Here is a 22,770-nt window from a genome sequence, read left to right as displayed (position 1 = left end):
TTTGGACGAGCGCAAAGTCAATCAGCTTATTTTCAGAAACACAACAAAGAGAACTGAAACGCACCTAATGTCTTTCAGATCGGCCGTCTAAGCTCGATGTGCGTAAGGCACCAGTGCCAAATACCAGATTGAGTTGAAACCATCGCTTAAATTGATTGCAAAGAGCTGAGCGACAGCTTGGTTATTTCTCAATCATTGGCTAAGAGCTAATCACTAACTGCCAGGCCTCTAGGTTCTTCTAAACATCTACTTTCAAGACAAGGACAGGATGAATACACTGCACTCAAACTACCACCAATGTCACAAGATCTAGACCCAAGAGAGTACCCCTAAATGTACAACAGTGGATTCAAGATCAAGATCCTGAAGACATTCGGTCAAGGCAGTTTGAAATATGGTTCCTTGGCCTAAAAGGAGTGACTGTCATTGTATCTGTCCTACTATTGACTGCTTTACTAGAGGGAAAAATGACAGTTTCACAGTATAGTTGTCATAAGTCACTGATGCTGTGCATTTTTTGTATCCTGGATATATATCTTAGATGTCGAAAAAACACAGACTGCGAGTCAGAAGTGTAGCGACACTGAGTGACAAGGTTGAAGCGAGGACTCCTCGTGTTTGTTGAAGACATTTCATCTTGAATCCAAAAGGTTTTTGGAATGAGTGAGGTCACAGTTGAGTTCTTGTTGTCAAGGTGTGGCTGCTGAATGACCATTTCACAGCCCAATGGCTCATGGTGACAAAACAGCTCCTAGGCAGGCACTTCTCCCACGGAAAGAGCCAATTTTGGGGGGAGAGATATCAGGAACTTGTTGTCAGCGTACATTCAACCTTTGTGGATTCCCGTGACCTGGTTGACTCAGAGTCTACAAAGAGATACTTCATCTGCCGCTCATCCCCAGCTTGCTTCTAACCTGTGCTTCCTGTCTATATTACTAAAAAAAAAGACTGTTTCGCAGTCTATTTGTCATCTGTTTTCTTGGAACCCGACGTGTAGAAAACCGACTGTGAGTCAGACGTGTCTCGATACACAAGGTGACGTTGTCCGCCTCCTCTGTTCATCATCGGCTGTTCATTCCAGGCTTGCTTCTAACCTGTGCTTCCTGTCTTAGCGAGCAGGAGGTGGGAGCAGGAAGAAGAGTGGTGGGAGGCGGCGGGATGGAGCAAAAAGAAGAGGAGGGTAATAGCGATTGATCCATTTTCATATGAAAGCCGACACTGGCTGCCACGCGGGAGGAGGTGGCGAGGGGTTGGGGGGGGCGGCTTCCCGGAGAGGAGGTAATGGTTTCTGCATCCCCGAGGTGGGTCGAGTGTAAATTACACCCGGCTCGGTCCCGACGCCTGCCTCCCACTGTCGCCTTCACTCCTCATCACCTGGGAGATATTCCCATCTTCTCGTGGGTTGAGGAAAGAAGAAGTCGGCTCAACACCTGACGAAAGCGAGGGCTCGGGAAGGTAGGCGGCTAGTTCACCCCAGTCTGGGGAAAGGTGCCAAGAGTGCTTACAAAAGCCAAGCTACGACTCACTGAGTTTCATGGCCTGTCAGCTTAGGAGACATCACGGATTCAGACAACACACTTTCTCGTTAGACCACCAGGAAGTAGGTGGACTCAGGAAGCACCACAATTTTGGTCTGGTCATCAATACCTGTTGTAAACCTTAAGTTACCAGAAGACTGAGCAGATTTGGGAAATTTGCAGACCCTCTTTTACCCTAACGTTTGAAAAAATGTGGAAAAAAATATTAATAAATTCCTAGGATTGAATGGCTGGACTGTGAAAAGACAAACAAATATGTCAATGGCAGTGAATGAGTTAAAGACAAGTTTTTAGTCACAAAATTTCTGTTTCTGGTTGTGTTAGAGCTCATTTCTTGTTGTTGTTGTTGTCGGCCGTGTCACGTCACCGCAAAGACTGAAAGACTTGCAATTGGGTTAAATAAACAGGTAAAAAACTAACCCAAGGAAAGGATCTCATTTTCAAGTCAGACACAAATAGCTCCCCGTGTATCCAACATCTCCATATTGTCGGGGGATGGGGGGGCAAGTTATTGCATGAGACAGAATCCTGGGGGGAAAAAAAAAATCTGTGTGCTTCATAAAGCCACGGGAACAGGATGTAATGTGTCTCCAGCTGTTAAATAAGAGCGGAATTATTGCAAATAGAAGCGTTGGCAGGCATCTATTTTTAGACTGGCAGTGATGCGTCTCAACATGGCAGCCGACTGAGGCTCTTGTGGGATTCGCGACGTGGAAACGCTCCGGGCGGGGTGGAGAGATCAATCTCTGCATCGTTGCTGCATGCGCGGAGATGCGCTTTTTTGGTCTTCTTTCCTTTACCTTGTTCTCCAGATGATAGCCAGTACCTGCGCCAAGCTTGCATTACCTGGCTAAATGCTGCAGAAACTGACAATTGGCCTGTTGTGTTATCACTTGTAAGCGTCTATTTTTAGCAGTCTGCGCCATCATCACCGCAGCAGCTTTACACACAGGACACCCCACTCCCACATCCACTTCTCCAATCCACTCCTCCTCAGCCAATAATACACTGCAGGTCCAAATGCCTGAATCCCATTTAACACCTATACAACTATTCCCAGGCTACATTGCAGGCTTTCAGGTGATTTTTTTTGAAAATGGGTTTTTACAGGCAGTTCTGAATTTCAAGTTATGTGGCAGCACTGAGCTATACTGAAAGACATGCAGCATAATTAAAGGAAAAAGAAGAAGCAGATAAGAATTACGTAAGCTATGGATTTAAATAGTCAATAATGGAGCAAGTAATGTTAATAATTCTTGTGATTTTTCATTTATTTCTCTGATAATACCTGCAGAAGGACAATAATGCAGCCATATGTTAGTGTGGAAGCTCCAAATAACACCTACTTACGACTATATGATTGCAAATGACCTGTCGCCGGTTCTGATTGGTCAACAATCTCTGGCAGTGTTAGGTTAAAAGCAACTTCAGTTTGATGATTAAACCCCAGAAATGTCTCACATTGGGAAGGAATAAAACAACAACAAAAAGTGAGGAGGAAGCAGCATGAGCACCTTCTCAGCAGATGGTCGTCCCGACAGGCTGCCGCCTTCACGGGCCAACTACCGATATGTGTGCGCTTAGCAAGCGGCCACCAGCCACTTCATCTCACACACACACACACACCACACACACACGCATACATGCACATGCAGACAAAAAGCTGATTTATAGAGATTGTTTTGTACCCAGCCCGTTCACATGTGGAACTTTTATTATCATCTCAGCACGGACATGGGGTCAATGTCAAATATACGCAATGCCAAATGGAGTGGCAACAAAAGCTGAATAACATTTAATTGCAACCTTTGAAAATATTTTTTCAAATGGACCAATTTGTCCTGCATCATAATTCGAGGCAGTTCTGACACCGTATGAAATCCACCTGGCAACAAGGATTCACACATTTTCACTGAAACCACAAATCCTGACCTTGAGTGAACCTGACAGAAACTTGGAAGATTTCTTATAAACACACACATGTGCACACATAGACAGGCGACAATATTTAGAAGAATGCATGGTAGGGGAGGCTTTACCTACCGGGAAGTAGAGAAGCAGCGCTCCGCACAGGATGGCCTCCAGCAGGACGAGGCCCGACGCTCGGATACTCTGCGCACAAACCAAGCACGCGCCGTCTCATTTATGAAACGCAAATTCATGTTTTGGCGACAATGACACATCTGGATTGTGTAAACTTAACACATGAACTGTGGTACCTTGTTCCTTCGGAAGTGGTAGACCAGCACCATGCTGACGAAGACGACCAGGACGCAGAGGCTCTGGAAGGAGATGACGGCGGTCCGCAGCGCTCCGTCCTGGCGCGCCGCACACGGCGTGTCGTCCTTGCAGAAGGCGCAGCCCGGCCGGCACGGCAGGCAGTCGCTGGAGGACGCCTCGTCGCCAGCCCCTGAGGAGGAGGAAACTCGCCTCTTAGTTGCTGTTACGGATGGATGGAAAGGCTCGTGTTAACACGGCCCGAAACTGTGGAATCGGCATGCGGTGACACGGACAGTCAACGCGGCGCTCTTTGGCCACGACGGCGTGAGGACGCACACCAAGCGAGGATCACAAATGTTAGCTCAAGAAAGATGATGATGTCACGCTGCGCCATTCGCGACTGTACTTAACACAAAAGAACCTCACGCCAAGAAAGGCATTCACTCAAGTGGACACCAGGAGCTAATCTTTAGTCTCACTATGAAGTCATTAGCATTAGCCGCTAACGCGAGTAAGTCTTAGCTTTGAAGGGTTTTAAGCCTGGGTTAAGGTTTCACACACAAATTTCCCTAACGTAAAATCAGAAGAAAACCCACTAAAAGTTTTGTTATTGGTCTGGTCTCAAATACGCTTGAAAGGACAACAAACGTCTACTGAGTGCTGGACAGATTTTAGATTTAGCCGGTAGATTTGTCTTTCGAAATAAACCCAGCTTGATTTTCTCCAAAGCTTAAATCGCTGAGTTCACTTAAACACTCGCATGGTGGCAATTTTTTTCAATTGTATTTTTTACATTCCAGTGAGTACATTTGGAATAGGATAGTTGACTTACTTGTAAAGCCAGTGACAGCAGCTCGGTCGGGGTGGTAGAAGCCTTTCTTGCAGTGACACTTATACTTGTCCAGGACAAAGCCGTGGCCACGCGTTGGCAAACACTGTGAGAACAAAACAAAAAAAAATCCATCATCCCCAAGGCAACATACGCATGATTATTATGCCACACAACTTTGACAGTGATTGTCTTGACAATGCGTGTGATCCATGGGCCACACACAAAGTAGCTGTGACACTGATTGCTATACCACAGTTTTGAGACCAGATGTCTTGACTTCACGAGTGTGTGTGATTGTTGTGGCGCAAATTGCTATGAAAGCAATAGTGTTAACAACTGAATATATGATTGTTATGACATACAATTAGCGAGTGATTATTTTAACTACACAAGGGTGTGATTAAGTCACAAATGGCTTTGAAAGTGATTGTCTGGACTACACAAACGTGTGATTGTTATGCCACAAATTGCTTTGAGTGTAAGTCTTTTGACAACAGAAGTGTGTGATTGTTAGGCTACGGGGAGCTTTAGCGTTGCTTCTGGAATAAAGACAACTAAAGGCAGTCTTTTCTCACAAAAGTACAGTATTACTCCATTACGGACATTCCAAAAGAAAGGTAATTTAAGTCACTAATGAGGTCAATGAGAGAGGAGAAGTCGCGTGTGATGGACAAAAGGTGGAATTATTGGACTTTGTGTCTGGCCGTATTAAATGAGCAGTCTCTTCTGTGTGATTTCAGCAACGATAGGAAAACACAAGAGACGCGCTCAGGTTGGTCCTCGCCTGACTCAGCTGCACCGGCCACCAAATTACGAGCCATAATTCATATCTAATTTAAGAAGCGGCTCATTTGCATGAGAGCCATGACTCTTATTTCTCATGAGACATTCCAGTCATCTTCGGCCGTCACTTCAACAGCAAAAGGGACATCTTGAGAGAACTTCTGACTTCTTTCTGTACAAAGACCAATGCCGAGGCCAAACAATGATTTCAAGGTTTGCGCTGAAATCCATTACCCATGGCAAAGTAGTGTGGGAGTTTGGGATGTTGTTTTCTTTCCACAACTCTAACTGACAGACCAGCTAACCAACTACCTAGCTAACTGAAAAACTGACTGACTAACAAACAAACTAGCTACGTAACCAAGTTGACTAACTAGTCCCCTAACTGACCAACAAAGCACCGAGTTTCCTGACTAATTGACTGACTGAGCGACGAACTGATCGACCAACCAAGTTAGCCGACCGGCTAACGGATTAACCGACCAGCCAGCCAATCAACTGCCTACCAGACCAACCAAGTCAGCTAGTCAACTGACTGACCAACTGAAAAAAACTGAATCACTGGCCGACTAACAGACCAACCCACCAACTAGTTGGCTAACGGACCACAAATTGTACATTTGGTCAGCTGCTGCTGCTGTTGTTCTTTCTTTTTTTTTAGTTGGACCCACGTGGGAACTTCGAAAATCATGACAAGCGACACAGGTGCAGCGAGCCTTCAGCTTCACCCTGTCAAAGTCGATTGGCTCGCTGCGTCGAGTTGCCGGAGGAGTCTTGCGTGTGTGACTATGCGTGGGTGCGTGCGTGTGTAGGGAAGAGCCAGGAATAGCCCCGTCCCCCAACCCCACCTCCCCTCCCCGACTGATGCGAGGAAGTGGAGGAAGCAGCCCAGACGGCGTAGCCTGCCTGGTTAGACCTGACATCCGCTGTATGTCATCTCAACCAGGTGCCTACAAACGGTGGCCAACAAATGCAAACTGAAAAAGGGGAAAACAGTAGGGATGGGTGCAAAAGTACGTGACAGTTTTCTTTTTCTGGAAAGAAACAATCGCTTCATCTAGTCATAATTAGATGAACATATAAATTGGATCTCCTATCTGCTCTAATTGCAGGCCTTTAGAACTGAGGCATTCCTGTAGTCTCGTTTTTTTCACTCAAGCCCACTTTTGACACAGAGGTCTAATTTCTTGGCATGCTTCGCTGATCAATTAACACATGCCATCAATTGTATATGGTTTTCTGGAATTTTTGACTATTTTTGACAGCACGTGAAAAGAAGAAATCCATTTTATAAGTTTTACAGCAGTTTTACGATGACAATCTTTTTTAATAAACTTGATGACATTGACAATGACATTTTGCACTTTTTCTCTTAACCTTCAAATATGAGCCATGTTATTATTATTATTATTATTAGTAGTAGTAGTAGTAGTAGTAGTAGTATTACAATAGAATACGCGGCGGGCCGCACTGATTTAGAAGTACATATAAGAATAACAATTGAACAACAATAATCATAATAATAGTATGGCGCTACCAATACGACGAGTGATGCACGCAATGACCTACTTTTTAGTGGGCGGCACACAGCGCTGTTAATTATATTTGATGGGCTTGTGTTGATCGCAAGCAACTGATATTGTTGTGAGAGCCACGCATTAACATATTGTTAATTAAGCCCATACACGATCGAGAATAACGAGTTAGGCCACGGAATGCGTTTGCATTCGATTAACATGTTTAGCAGAGCGGTCGCTAACAATTTCGACACCCATGTTCAAGCTACGGAAGCGTCGAAGTATTCGAAATGGCAGCTCCGTCACACTTGCAGCGTCCTCGCCTGCATCCTAGCTGTGGCGGCTGTCAATCAAATGGGCTCTGACTCGCATTGTTGCCATGGCGACATGTGCGTGTGTTTGTGCGAGAGAGCGCAAGTGAGGGTCTTTTTTTTCTTATCAGAGTGAGACTCTTATCAAAATGTCTTTTGGGAGCATAATATTTTAAGACCCGTAAAATATTTTTTTTAGCAAGAGTGGTTATGGTGTTTGGTTGCTTGCTTGCATGACAATGGCATTTTGGAGAGTGAAAATGCACATATTTTGTGTTTCTTTTAACTTGAGACCCTTAAGACTTTTTTTGTGAAAGTGGTTAAAATAATTTGTTGGCTTGCTTGTGTGACAACTGCAATTTGAAGGCTCAAAATACATGTTTCGTTCAACCATCGTCTTGTGTTTCTTTACAATGTGACATCGCCACCAACGGGCCTGGCATGATCATTGCAACATTTTTGCCCATTTTTTTTTTAATTAGCCAGGCTTTATTTTGACACCGTTGTCACCCCGTTTTAACAAGGCGGTTGTGCAAAGGTGCACAGGCTTTTTCCTCCGCCACTGTGACCACAGAGCTTGCTCACCCAGCTTCTGCTGCCTCTAATTAAGGAGCCTCAACCGTCTCCATACGAAACATGCCCCGCTCTCGCGCTTTTTTCCTTGTAATTTGCCGCTAATTGAGCCGCATCTTGCGAGCGTTCGCGCTAAGTACACATCGAGTATGGCGGGTTCTCATGACTTCAAACAGACGTTCTCCACCGTCACCTCTGCGCGACACGAGACGAGGGAATAAAACCTCCCAGTCACGCTAATTGATGCCGAGGGCAGCGTCTTCTTCTTCCTCTTCTACCTGAACTGCGAGCCTCTGCTGGCTAATTAGGACCTGATGTTCCTCGAAAAAAGCCACTGGTGAGGACTACAAATACTTGGTTACTGTCCTTAAGTTGTTTTTTTCTGCGATTGAACTCATTTCACGACAAGCAGCAGTTTGGCAAATACTGTCAGTGGACAATTCTTATAAAAGAATCTTCGAGTTGCTTCTTCTGACTCCCAGATGAAGTTTAGTAAACATAAAACACAGACAATAAAACAACCACATTGCTTAGCCTTTCAGAAGGCTAGCTTAATGCTAAGTAGCATCTGTGTTGCGGTGCTTTTTTTTTAAAAACAAATTTCAAAATGCAAATATGCGTTTAGTGGGGTAAAAAAAAAAAAAAAAAACCGCTAATATTTTTTGGTTTACTTGAGTATCCATAATTCCCGCCAACCACAGCACACACATATACGCTTCCAGTCCGGCACAGCAGCTAATCAAGCTCTAATAGGCCTCTGTAGATATTTGTAATGTTCAACACAAACCCCAAGGATCACGCAATAATTACAGCAGGAATGACAGCACACACAAAATGAGGTAAAATGGGGAAGGTATGTGTGTGCGTGCGCACAACCTGTGAAGTGCCAGCTCAGGATGTGCATATAGGCGCCAGGGAAATTAGCTGGTGTTTATTTTAAAGGGGTTTGTACATGTTCTGATAAACCCTGCAGCAGCATCCAGGAGCTCTTCTCATGACACCTCATTAGATGCACGTACACACGTACACAAACGCACGTGTACAGAAACACACAACGCGCGAATACGACACTCTAGTAAAGGGGGTTGTTGTGTGTGAGATAATCGTTCCCACTGATACCGAGCTTGATTTGTAGATCAGCCGATGTGAGGATTTTTCAGGCGTGAATGCTGCTAACAGAGTGGATACGACGGAACTGTAGCGTATTTGTGACTGAGACTGAATGCGTTTGACTTGAAAGGCTAATGGCGGATCGTCAAAGAACGTACCCGTGTTTACTATATAATGTTTCCGTTTGTTCAATACTATGTCAGTCCAATTCGTTCTGACTAGCGGTGGTCTACTCCATATTGAATTAGCGAGCGATGTATTTGCAGTTGTGCAACTTAAGACGGTTGTGCTTTGCAATAGGCAAATTTTATAACATTCGTGTGGAAAAATAATAACTTGCTAGCTGTTGGTAAAAAAAACAAACAACTTTTAATGACAAGTTCTCAAAACTCGTAATGTATAACTGACACGAAAAATGATCTTTACTTTTTTCATTAAGTACATTTCATCGTCTCTCACTCTTAAGTAAATGAGTCGAATCAGTACAGTGCTTTTATCAGAGTCATCTCGTAAACAAGTTTTCATATTTTGACTGACAGAGTGCGAGCACTTTTGCCACATGTACAGCCTAGCGTCAGGGCGCTATTGACTCCCTTGCGGGAATGGCAGCCGCTCTACGCCGCTGCCAACGTGTTTGCGCAGTGGCAAATTCCCCAGACAGCAAAAAGAAGATATTTATCTCACAAAGGCACTGGCGGGCTGAGTAGATTTTTGCCGAATAAGTGACGAGGGAATACTCCACTGTTAAAAAACACACACGCAGACGTTTGCTTGGCTAATGTCGCTACACTAACAGAACAAAGATGAAGACTCGACGAGAATGTTACGACAAAAAAAAAAACAACAACACAATTTTACTTTAGGAAAGTTTGCTTAACTTAATGCTAACAAAGCAAAACGCCATTGATGTTTTATCAAAACACATAATCACAAAAATATTAGATGTTTTTTTAAACAAATTCATAGAATTTGCCTTCATTTCAAAAGAGAAAAACTGAGTCAGATATGAAGGAAAGCGATCATATTTGTTGTATTTAAGGAGCCAAGATGACGACAACAGTTCATCGGGTTGTCTATCGATGTAAGACACATCAAAAAACATCCTATAAATAGAATTTATTTCCGTCTCCTGGAATAAATTACTGACTAAATCTAAAGTTAGCACGTTAGGTAACGAGAACTGCATGCTCCAGCCCTAGTGCTAAAAATGGCTAATTACGGGGCACATTTGGGATCAAAACCTCCGCGTTCTCAATACGCTAAAGTCAACAAAGACAACGAGTGTGTTGTGTACACGTGTGTGTGCGTGCGCACGCTCTCCTGGCTGTACAGATAAAGGCATAAAAACAAGCAGACTTTCGTCTTTTGTGTTCTTATTGAGTTAAAGGCAGCAGCTCGCAGAGGTTACAGAGACGCGAGACAATAAGACGTAAATTCCGCAAAGAAAGCGTGACACAAGGTGCCTCGTGTCGATTTGTTTTGCTTTTTTTTGGCGGCCGCTAAAACTGCTCTTTTACAGTAAGCCGTTTTGTGTTTACAGTACAGCGTTTGTGCTTTTACCATTAATTGTGTTACCAAAAGGCTTACTTGATACCCAACAGGCTAATGTTTTGTAGCATGCACAATGAAAATAAATCGGAATAAATAATCCAGAGAGTCAAGAAAAAGTGCTTACTGGCTGTGATTCTTGCGATTGTTTGATTGGCCGTTCATTGTGGGCAGCCAAGGACGCACCTTTGCAATAGACGTGCTGCCTAATCAGCATTCCTAATATACCGCACCACTGAGGTGGATGGATTATTCCGGCAAAAGAGAAGTGCTCGCTATTACAGGGTTAGAAACATTTGTAAACTAGTAACTAAAAATAAAATAATGGCTAACTATCTTTTCCCATTGAAATGAATGGAAATGACATTAATCTGTTCCAGCCACCAGCTAGCTAACAAGCAACTCTCCCTAACTATAACCCAAACGAACTTCAAAACTTGAGTTCTTGGAAAGGGGCTATGGAAATCTAAGATATTATTAACATAATAATACAAAGAAATAAGAAGAAAAAAAAAACTTGTATATGATTGTTCTCATGGCCTCTAAACTGACAAACTACTCCCTCTTGTACTTGAGTGTCGACTGTGCATGTTGCGGGAGCCGATTCGATGCTAACGAGCGTGTTGAGCATTTTGAAGCTGTCAGGCGCCGCAAGACGCATCTGCTCTCGCGAGCGAGCGCGGCGCCTTTCATCACGCGGCTGGAAGCAAAGCGCACCCCTGACACTCTCGCACATCGTGACAGCGCAAAGGCGGCTCATTCTATAACGCCAACAACCTACTTCCTCTTTTCTTTTTCTACTGTCCACACGTGTCTGTCATTGACTGCCCACAGAGAGGTGGGAGTACTCAGACAAAAAAAATGGGGGGGGGGGGTGAATTATTTAAAAGGGGCTCGCTGCAATCCATTACATCACATGCATTATGAAGCATCTGATCTACAGCGAGCCCGAAAATCTACGGCCTGAAATCACGCTGCGGAAATTCGCGGGGAAAAGTCCTGGGTGGCGGGAAAATGAATGACTACCACCGACCTGAACTGTAACAATGATAAACACCTTTTATCAGATATATCGAAATTTGAATTTGTATTAACTGGCACAATATACTCCTAAAAAAAATGCAGTTATTTATTTTTGCCAGGCCTGATGTGTGCAAAGTTTCATGAGTTTTCATGTATATTTAGACCCTCAGCTGTGGTCTCTTCACAAGATTTCTTCTTTTTCTTTTTGGGATTCTGAGTATTTCCTTGGTAACAGACACAAATCTGTGGGAAATAATTCCTCATCTGATTCATATATGGAAATATTATGAACACAAAACGGCTTGTCCTCCATTCACTGCTAGGGAAGGACTCGTAAATAGTTTGGCTGTCGGTTAATTTTAAAATGTACATTTTCGAACGTGATTATTGATGTATATCTTCACTTTTATTGCTACTGCTATTACATCTTACTTCCGTTTTCAATGTGTCTATTACAGAATTTATGTTGTCAATAAAGGACATGTAAGGGTTTGTTAACTAGTACGGCCACCTGAGATTTAGCCACCCACGTCATAGTGAAAATGTTTTGAACCATAAAGCCTTCTTGGATTTGAACGAGACATTCACACGCATGTGAGAGGCAGCTGAGAGCGTTTGGTTAAGTGGCATTTGGCGTGTAATGGGATCGCGCAGGAAGAACGATCTGGACAATTCTCGGGTTTTACCGCCCGGGTGTCATTTAGTGGAGCGGTGACTGAGTGTGTGTGTTTGCCAAGGTTCCGCTTGAAGAGAGAGAGGATCAATGCTCTGTTCCACGCACACGCATGTACGTGCACACTCACCTCCATAGTGGTCAGGTTGCAGCGATGGGTTCCAGCAAACCAGCCATCAGTGGAGCACTGGTCGATATCAACATCCTGGAGATTAATGTCCACTCGCACCACGCCCCTGCAACACGGAAGGCCAGCGTCAACCTGACTGCGCCCAGTGGAGATGAAATGCTACGCAGCAAAAAATTTGCTAAACGATCTACTTTTGGATGTAATGGTAAACAGCAGCACCTGATGGGAGTTTTTAAGCAAGAGCAACAGTGTAATACTCATAATAGTGTAATAACAGCTTTGCGACCGTCACGCGACACCACACAGACATATCAGCACCATGTTGTGTTCCTAAAGGTGTACAGGAGCCAGGTAACTCCACTCGGCTGCACTCAAACCCAGTTTAACCATGACAGTATAATAACAAGGTAATAAGAGTGTAATAATGCGAGCCCTCACTGCCATGTTATGCCACTGCAGGTGTACAGCAGACAGTTAACTGCAGTCCGTTCTCGGCGGACACCAGGTGACTCGGAGGCCAGCTTGCGTCTGTTATTAATAACTGCAGCTGCCAGGGGCCACTGTGACCTCGCTCTATTCCACCACACTGCTGCCTGCCTGCCTGCCTGCCTACTTGCTTTTTTTTCCCCCTGCCTTCCCAGAGAAATTACCTTTCACTTGCCCGTTTTGCAATAGCAGGAGTAGACACAGAAAACAGACTGTGCTGCGGAAGACAATAACAGCGTTGTAGACCAATCTGTCATTTTTTTAAAAATGTTTTCTTTTACCTTTAAGCAATACTGAGGATTAACGTCAATGTGCTGCCCGCCAGAGGGCACTGTTTCGTTCCATATGTAATAACTGTTTTGTATGTAATACAGAGCAGTCAAGTTTTCTTTTCTTTAAGTCTATCTATTTAAGACGTTAAGGTTGTGATGCATCGAACATCGGAAGCAGTATTTATTGTACTTCAAAGTCTGTGGACTGTTATACCGTACCTATGTTTGATTTGTGGATGGTTGTTTTTAGAATGTTTTTCAAATATTTTGTTCAGTTTTCACTACACAATATTTCATGTGATGATTTTTTTTAATATTGCACACAGGAAATACAATTTTAACAAAAAGCCAAAACTAATACTAAAACTAAAAAAAATACTAAACTAAAACAAAGCATTAAAAAAAAAAAAATCCTAAAAACCAACAAACCCGTAGTGAAAACGAATTAAAACTTACTACAAAAAAAATAAAATACAAAGTCAAAATGAAATACAATGCAAACCGCACAACTATTCCAGCCCCCTTTTGTCGGGCCTTTTCTGACGGAGCAGTCAGGCTTGGCTAATGTTTTCCCCGCCGTTATACTCGTATCTGGGTAATTGCTTTTGGCCTCCAAAGGGATATTCATCAAAACATGATGTCTTTGATACAAGCTCGTCTTTGGTGTATGAACGCTGAATGTCAACGTTTGAAGATGACCAGCAAACATTTGAGTCAATCTTCTTGACTGGCAAAGTCACTGGTAAACGGTTGGAAATTTGCTTTCAATTGAGCTGCACTTGGTTTCTTAGCAAATGACATTTTTTTTTGCCCCTTACTTTCCTTTGATTAAGATATTAAGCAAGAAAGCGACTTTTTACGGACAGAACCACAAAAATCCGCACGGCCCAATGTACCTTATACAAATAACGAGAATATGGTGCATTATGTCACAAAGCAATCTCCATGCAAAAAAAATAAAAGCGGCATGTATGTGTGTGAGTGTCTTCCCTGAGGAAAATGTCTCTTTAGTGACAGAAATGCATTACGCTGACAAGGGGAGGAGAAACTAATGCGCCGTCTGACTGCCGGGCAGGCGGCCGCCATTACAACGCGACCCGGGTCCTTTTATTGAGTCCTGTCGCCGCCCATCAAGCAGGACGCGCCGCCTGTGGCGAAGACGCTGTCGAAGCTGCAAAGCAAATAAAGAGCGCCTTCCCCTTTCGAGTCTTTCAGCTGCCACATTATGTCATATTCCTTGACAGTCATTAAAAATTCCTCTGCCGGGAGCCCGAACGTCAAAATGGGGAGACGGTCGGGATCCACGTGAAGTACTGACACCGACATTGATGGATAGCATTGGCAAGAATGAAAAGAAAAGAACTAAAAATAAAATATTTTGTCCGTAACAGTTAATAAACCCAGTTTATCAATCAGCAACTCAACTATGGGTTTGGGATTAATGTCAAAGTCTGTTTCCGCCGTGATCCAGAGTGGATCAAATTACAATGATCATTTTTTTCTGTACTTTAAAATGGGTCATTTTGACCCACAACTTGATGTAAGCCATCAAAATGCTTTTGGAATCCCTTGCAGCTAGCTGTGTTTATCCCCCACAACAGGATTAAAGCTGCCATAATAATATTACACGTTGCTAATCCGTTAACGGGCAAACCGAATGACATCATCGTACTGTAAAACCGTCAGAATAGTGCCGATTGGCGGCATCATGAGGGCTTGCTCGCTTTGTTAGCGGCAAAGGTCTGCCGTCTGCCAAGTTTTGCATTTACTGGCTCTGGAACCAGCGACCCGGTGACATAAGTAGTCAGGTCAGGGGACAACTTGAAAAATCAGTTGACGGTGACGCGCCATTTGTTTTATTGCATGGGATACAATGATAAACCTTCAAACAATTGCTAATTGAACACAGAGCAGCAAAACACGTACGTAAAGAGAGCAGGCATCTACCTTTATTACCTGATCTTAAAAATTACCATTCAAGGATGGCACAAAACTGCTAAATAGAAAATCAATACTGGGTGCGAGAACTCGTTTTGTGCATTTTTTTTTCCCACAAATATTAAATCACTCAAATATTATTCAGGTACTATAATTGTCCTGCATGACTATACAAATCTGCAAAAGAATGATTAGGCCTACTCACGTTGCAGTTTATGCAAATGCATCCAAGCCATGTCTGCCATCTAGTGGTGAATTGTAATATTACAACGTCAAACTATTTATTGGAATCCGCTCACAGCTGATTACCAATCGACCTGAAATGTATCACGATCACAAAATCGCCCAGCCCCACTTCCGACTTGCCCGTATACTACAAAACCCCACAAAAATCGGCGATTGCTAATGAAATATGCTAACGGCTTTTGGGCTTTCCATCCAATTTGCTTCTGGATGGCATCCACCAGAGCAGATGCTGCTGACGGCCCCTCCCGCAGACGGGGGCCTCCCGCTCTGGGGTCCCGCACCACTACGGCTTCGCAGACGACTCCGGGGCACAGTCAAGCGTGAGGGAAGATGATTCTGCCAACTAATTAAACAAAGTTGGACTTGGGGAAAAAAAAATGAGTTGGTGTCACTCGATGTTTTAAGTGGATTTTAAATGATTTGGGTGCTGGGTAGGCCCATCTGCCTGCCTCGATTTGCACCGATGTGTCAATATTTCATGTTTGTAAACAGGATTTATTGGACAATATGATATATCGAAACCTCAATTTGCAAGAGTGCCTGGAGAAGTCAGGCAGCTTCCGGCCTGAGGTAAAAAAAAAAAAAAAAAAAAAAAAAAAAAAAAAAAGTCACCTTGCACACTGCAGCATCATCACAAACAACAGGAAGGCATTAAATAGCCGAAATCAAGATGGCCCGTGCGAGGTTGTTGTTGTACATCTTTCATTATTAATTCATTGTCGCATTGATTGCGCATTCAGGCGGAGGGGAGCGAGTGAGCGGCTGTCTGAAGAGGGGGGGACCATCTTGCAGCACTCATACAAAGACGCCGGACGCAGGAATCGTTCACATGACTGACGATTACTCGACTGTAACGTGGCAGGAGCGGCTGCATTGATGGTGGAATGTGTTTTTTTATTTGGAAAATAACGCCCCATAATATTGTACTTCATCAAAACATACAGTAATGGCATGAGACAATTAGAGTTTTTGTCACATTGTATCAATTGAATGACCATTGAGCTCATCAGTCTGGCACGAATATTAGTCATTCTTTGCAGAGGATAAAGAACATATGACAGAGTACTGTTATAATGTCTTTCGGCACGTGTGTCTTCAAGGTTTGTATTCAGTCCGTTGCTCAAAGGGTTGTAGCAGTGCAACATAGATGCTATTTAGCATTAGCATTAAGCTAGCAGACTAAAAGGCAAAGCTGTGTGGTTGTTTGGAATACACGTGTTATTGCACCGCAACTTATAGACGCTATGAAGTGTTTCTGATGCCAAAAAGTAATCGAGACGTCCTTAATTGACACCACAGCGACTCAAACGCACTTTTTATCCAAATCCTCACCAAATTGTAACCTACCATTGATTATTTCACTAAGTCCAAATGTCTTTTGCACGCTACTGAATGTCTCGTTTATGTCCGCATTGCGTCGTTAAGGACAATGTGATGATTTCACGGTCTCGAATGGCTGTTTCAGGACCGAAAAAAAAAAAGCAGTCTTGATGGTTCTGCTGCTCTTCGAGGCTAATGGCACAGGGGGGAGGGGGTTTTGGGGCATAAAACAATAAAAAAAAAAAAAAGCCACCTTTGTGTTACACTGTTTGGCGAACCCAACAACAACAATAGAAATCTCCTTTGGTAAAAAAAAAAAAAAAAAAAGTGTGAAAAGAGACAATTGAAGGATGTTTGAGGCTCCAATTAAATTCAACCGGCGCCTTCGCAAATGAGCCGGCGTGAAAGCGGTGGCACTTTTCGACAATAGCACGCAGGCTAATTAGCTATCCGATTAGTCGGCGAGCAAAGCGAAGCTGCTCCGACTGGCCTATAACGACGTGCACCTGATAGGCTATTACTGTACAATCACTGCAGGTTTGGACTCATTTGCAATCTGTGCCGGCCTGCAAGCCTGCCAGAGGTGTATCAATTAAACATTCATTGAAGACCCTGCACGCACGTGCACGCACACACACACACACACACACAACCAGTGATGTGGATTAATTATTCATTGAGAAGATGATGTTGGTCAGGGTTCTATGGAGCTCTAACACTTGACTCTTCCAGCGCGCAGCAGCAGCACCGGCATAAACATCACACATTACACCAGAGGCAAAGGGAAAAAACACATAAGCCAAATATGATTTGTGGTTTTTTTTGTTGTTGTTTTTTTAATCTCTGCAACTGTGTGACTCATCCCCTCATTGAAAAATGCTTCTGTGTGAGACGCAAGTTTTGGGGGGGGTGGGAATGAATCACGCCTGCAGCCAGAGGTTTCCACCGTGGTTCGGGCTATTTATAGCCTCCAGTTTAAACCTTCTCCATGTTAGGGGGGGGGGGGGGGGGGTGCAATGGCAAGTGGTGCTATGTTGTAGGAGACGTATATGAGCCCCGTATTGCAACTGAAACTGGCCCTCGGTGTGAGAACTGTATACACAATGAATGTACACCAATGCAAGACACTTGTGGGGCTCATTTTATGGTCTCAGAGATAGACATGTTCTAGAAATCACTCCAAAATACAACATAAAATAGACCCTGACACCCCACTGGCAAGACAGTGTACCCCCATAGTAGAAATTTGTAAACTTTAGAATCCAAAATGGTTACCAGGTCAGTTTTGTATCATCAGAAAGGACAAAGATATGTTCTTTTAACAAGGCAATTGAAAACAATTTAGGGTTCAGTGCCTTGCTCAGGGACACTTCAATAGCAAGAGATGGAAATGTTTGATTTAGGCTCTTGAAGTGGGAAAGGGTTGCCCTGCGATTGGCTGGAAAGCAGTCCAGGCTGGACCCTGCCTCTTGCCTAAAGTCAGGTGGGACTGGCTGAGGATAAACGCAATAGAAAATGGATGGATGGAGAGGTGCTACCGCACGGGCAAGACAATGTACCCCCAAAGCACGCGTTCCCAAATTTAGGCTCGGGACCCAAAAGGTTTCCCGAGTTTTGGATTGTTGGATTGTAATGGCATGGTGTCAATTTAAGTGGAAAAAGTTGTTATTGTTGAGGATTACAAAATAACTAAAACAAAAATTGAAAAAATATTATTTTATGAAAAAAAAAAAGAATGAACTGAAACTACATCTTATGTTTAAAGAGTTGTTTGAGAATTGTAATCTATCTTTAATCTATCACACAATCATGAATGACCTTTTATTAATCTTACACGACAAATATTTCATGTTGAAAAAAACCCCTAAAACTAATAAAAACCTATACTACAACAAAGTGTTTTCTACGAACTAATAGTTAATAAAAAATAAAAACTATAAATCCTGCTGTTAAAAAGAATGGAATTGAAAAAACAAAAGTCCAAAAAATGAAATAAAAACTAACAATAATGAAAAATCACAACCTCTTATAACCCTGCTGCGAATGGCTGTAAACGAGTCCAAAGTCAGACAGACTCCAGCACAAAAACTAAAGAAAGTGAATAAGGAAAGTAAAAGTTCTACACCTGAGGCAAGACATTTTAGCCCCGAAGCAGCCTTTCCCAAAGTAAGCGTCAGAACCCAAAATGGTTCCTACCTCAGTTTTGGCGCATCAGTGACAATTTGTTGACTTTGGAATTGGTTGTTGTCCTAAATAAATTCACTTTATTGTGTCCCCAGGGAGGAAGGGGTCTTGAGACCAGCCAAAAAGCGGGGAACCCCTACCCGAAAAGTATTATGACCTAAATCAATGGCAGACAGGTGAGTTCTTCTTACCTGAACTCCGGAGCCATGTTGGGCCTGAGGCCGTAGAACGCAGCCGACAACGTCAACAGCCAGCGAGGGACAAAGTTCCCGTTGTCGCACTCGAGGTAGGGCGCCGACCACTTGACGTGCGTCTTGTCCGGGATCAAACTTTCGCCTCTTCTCGGGGAGTTGTCCACGCCTGCGACATCCTGGCTCAGCACCTTCTTCTGGAAGCCGCTCTTCCTCCTGTGCTTGACGCCGTGCGGGTACCACTCTCCGTCCCCGGAGCGGTTGTGCAGGCCCGACAGGTCCTGGAGCACGATCTCGCCCCCGGCCCTGGTGGCCTGGAGGTGCACCCCGGGCCCGTCCGAGGAGAAGGCGACCACAGCCCGGTGGATCTTCTGCTCGCCCAGGAGGAGGCTGCGCACCAGGGCATGGTACCACTCGACGTCTCGCCGCACGCTGTGCTCCCTGGACCTGTTGGCTTGCAGCACCAAGCTGAGGAAGTTAGCGGCGTGCAGCACCGCATCCAGCGCGGAGCGATGCGGGCTCTCGGCTGACCTCCCCCCGCGCAGCAGCTCGAACCTGCGCGAGCAATTGGCCTGCTGCAGGGCGTTCGAGTCGCCCGTGTGCAGGAAGTGGTCGACCGCGGCGGGGAGGCGCTGGCGCTCCTCGTCGTCGTCGTCGTCGCCACGGAGGTGCGCCCCGCCGCCTCCGTGCACCGCCGCCGGCCGGGCTGCCGCCGCCGCCGCCGCGACGGCGAAGCCGACGTGCAGCAGCAACGCCAGCCGGAAGACAGCCTCCATCGCCCTCCAGGTCGCGTCCGCGGATGTGGATGGGAGGATGGATTTTGCAGGCAGGTCGTGCGGACTGCAAGGATTCGAACCGGTGGCAACGCTAAACCATCGCTCGGCCACTTGTGGGATCTCCTAAGTCTCCCTTGTTTTTTTTTTTCCTCCCCCCCCAAAGAAATCCAAAGAAGGAAACCCCTCGGTGGTCTCCTTGCAAACGGCTTCACCGACGCTTCATGGAGTCTCCGCGGAGGATGGAGGGAGGATGCGTGTCTGTCTGCGGCGGCGTCCTCTCCTGCGTGCAGACTGAAACCAAACCAGGAGGAAGAAGAAAGGAGGAGGAGGAAGGAGGTTATTGTTATATTTATATATTTTCTGCAGGCGCCGATCCAGCCGGGAGCCTCAAACGCACTTCGCCCTCTTCCGACCACAACATGCATTAAAACTGGCCTGCGAAGACGGTGAGGGAGAGGAAGACTCACCACCAGGAACCGGGCGCTCCTAAAGCCCGTCGTCCACGTCGTCTCCGGGACGGGGCTATGTGGTGGTCAGTAGTGGTCATCGCCACCCCAACACCTGGGGGAAAGTTTTCATGTCTGTGATTTTTCTGCCCTTTTCACATGGATCCACTATTCTTATATCACGGCGATAGTATGCCACAAGTTATTTGTAATTACATCATATTTTAAAGAGTAAAAATAACTTGATCTGAATGCAAAGTCCACAAGAACATGTCTTCATGAAGAACATTTCGATCCTTAAAGTCAACCTCAATCAAAATCATTACTTTCACACCATAGCAAGCGAACAACATAGTGGAGAAGTAATTGTTTATCATACCATCCAGAATCAGGGTTTCAGTAACAAAATGCACACATACACCACATATATTGTTGATTGGGAGGGTCAGATGTGATGCAAAGCTAAAGCCAGCTATAGTAAGAAATAATAGTAATTGTGCCACGATATACATCACTGTTACCTTTCTTTGAATTAACACAAAAGAACCTCAAGTCTTCTCTTCTTGAAACTTGACGTAACTTGCCCAATCTCATTCCGGATTTCATCCCCCCGCGGTGTTGAGGATGGTGCGTGGCATCCAGATCTGCAAGCAGGGGCGGTCGGTGGGCCGACAGGCGTGACTGAGGGGGACGGAGACACCCTCAGTCAGGCATGGCCAACTCCACGAAAGGGAGCGACCGGTTGGTGCGCGCAAACAGCCCGTGACATCTGGAGAGGGGAGGGGGGGGGGGGGCTTGTCAGACAGGAGGCTGCGCAGGGGGAGGCGAAATTCATTAGGAAATATTGAACTCTTAAATCCGCAACTATGTCTAACGGCGCTCACAAATCAGATTCAAGCGGCTGCGGAGGAAGTGGCGACTTCATAATGTTGTGACGCGGCTTGTCCAGTTCATTAACAGTCATCGCCTAATGACGACACCAGCCAAGGTAAAAGCCAGCAATCTGTGCGGCGTGATAGCGTCAAGGCGCAAAATCAAATGCAAATGCAGCGCACACGGTCAAACATCAGCCTGATCGATGGCGGACATCGCACCTTCTCAGTGTGAGCCATCTGGCTTGTCAAACGCTCACGCGCTGCCACTTGGAGAGCGTCACAAATACATTAGCCTCACCACGATCTGGGGGTGGAGAGATGGAACATTTGGAGCCGTCATGTAGCTCCCTGGTATTGAAATTTGGGGAAGGAAATGGAATTTGGAGCCAGAATGAAATGAACAAATCTGTAGACACCAAAATGATGCGGCGGACCGAATGGGACTACTGAGCGTTTGGCTTGACACCAGCGATGAATTAAAAGCTGAATTACAGGCAGAACGTATGAATTTTTTCGACATTATTTTGTCCTATAACATTTGTATACAATAGAGAGAAATCATCAAAATCAGCTGACTTTTTGCAGATTTTTTTTTTTTTTTGGTGTGTTAATGTGTTTTGTCCATTTTAAAAGAGCTGCTAACAGCCGATTAATCGATCAGGCCCTAATAAGCTCCTTCGTAAACATCTTAAAATGACGACTTGGCCTCTAATGCCTAAATGGCAACATAACCGGCAAATTTGAGCAAAACTTGGCCTGTTTTTCAAAACGTGCCTGTGAGCGAGACTCTCTCAATCGAGCTGATTGCGATGTCGCCTAATACGCCTCCTTTAATATCCTTTAGCTTGCGCTGGAGAGGTGCCTTTGTCGTCGTGTTGGAGGACGAGGAACAGGCTGCTACCTGCAATTATGCCTGCTCAGCCAGCCGTGCGCCGCCATGATGCTCAGCAACAGCTGGCCGCTTCCCTCCTCGCTGCACGCCACGCACACGCACACACTCATTTACACACACTCAGCTTTTCTCCTCCCCAAATCGTACAAATGATATATTTCAGTTTGCAACACACTTACGGAGGGGGGACGTTATGAATCCCCCTCAGTTCATCCCTCCCCAGTTCAAGGCAGGCCGCGCCCCCGCAGCAATACGATTGGCCGTCCTACTGCATCCAGGCAAGAACTGCAGTATCTTACTTCAGTGTGGCAGAATTATTATGAGCCACCCTAAGTTTGACAAACTTGTTTTGATTCTGCACAAATGTGGTCATCTCATTTCACCTGCACTTCCTGCCTGCTGGACGCAGCAGCCAATCACATCGCGGTGGGGGGCCTTCTAATGGCTCACTTACCGTTACTCACATTGACACCGTAAAGGTGTTTGGCTGTTGAGGTGAGCAACATAATACTCGGCACCTACAAAAAATAAAAAAGTAAACAGTAAATATATAAGTCAGCATGAGATTTTCTAGTTGAACAAATGCAGTCACAAGCAGTCCTGCCTCGGGTGAAACTTATCTTCCCACGTCCTACGGCAGCAGTTGCTGAGGCAGCACCTGGTTTGAAATGACTCACCCCCGCGCCCCCCTACAGGCAAATAGATAGGATTCTTGCTGAGGGGGGCAAAAATGTACCCCGCAAGCACAGCGTACACCCGCTGCCTGCGCTCCATTACACAACGCTCGGTTTCACATTTGTCTAAACAGCAAAGTGCCGCCGGGATGAGCGGCACTTTATACGCTCACTGCGACACCACATTAGGTACACGGTCGAATGAGAGCCAA

At 45.0% G+C, this 22,770-nt stretch overlaps 1 protein-coding gene across 2 annotated transcripts in view; it reads right to left on the bottom strand.

Moving 5' to 3' along the window:
• gpr158a (G protein-coupled receptor 158a) overlaps positions 1-22,674 on the bottom strand; it is a 36,291-nt gene extending 13,617 nt beyond the window's left edge. For both annotated transcript variants that reach the window (XM_086020433.1, XM_086020435.1), the window contains exons 1-7: positions 20,639-22,674; positions 20,139-20,232; positions 18,896-19,962; positions 12,259-12,364; positions 4,591-4,693; positions 3,758-3,948; positions 3,582-3,650 (exon numbers count right to left, since the gene is read on the bottom strand). In XM_086020433.1, coding sequence (XP_085876559.1) covers positions 3,582-3,650; positions 3,758-3,948; positions 4,591-4,693; positions 12,259-12,364; positions 18,896-19,671 — 1,245 coding nt within the window. In that variant the 5' untranslated portion in view covers positions 19,672-19,962; positions 20,139-20,232; positions 20,639-22,674. The remainder of the gene's footprint in view (positions 1-3,581; positions 3,651-3,757; positions 3,949-4,590; positions 4,694-12,258; positions 12,365-18,895; positions 19,963-20,138; positions 20,233-20,638) is intronic.
• Positions 22,675-22,770: the final 96 nt, after the last annotated feature.

The sequence above is a fragment of the Filicampus tigris genome, chromosome 21 (genome assembly GCF_054856515.1).
Source record: "Filicampus tigris isolate MCC_2025a chromosome 21, RoL_Ftig_1.0, whole genome shotgun sequence".
Lineage (NCBI taxonomy): Eukaryota > Metazoa > Chordata > Actinopteri > Syngnathiformes > Syngnathidae > Filicampus > Filicampus tigris.
This window is presented reverse-complemented; position numbering and strand designations above follow the sequence as displayed.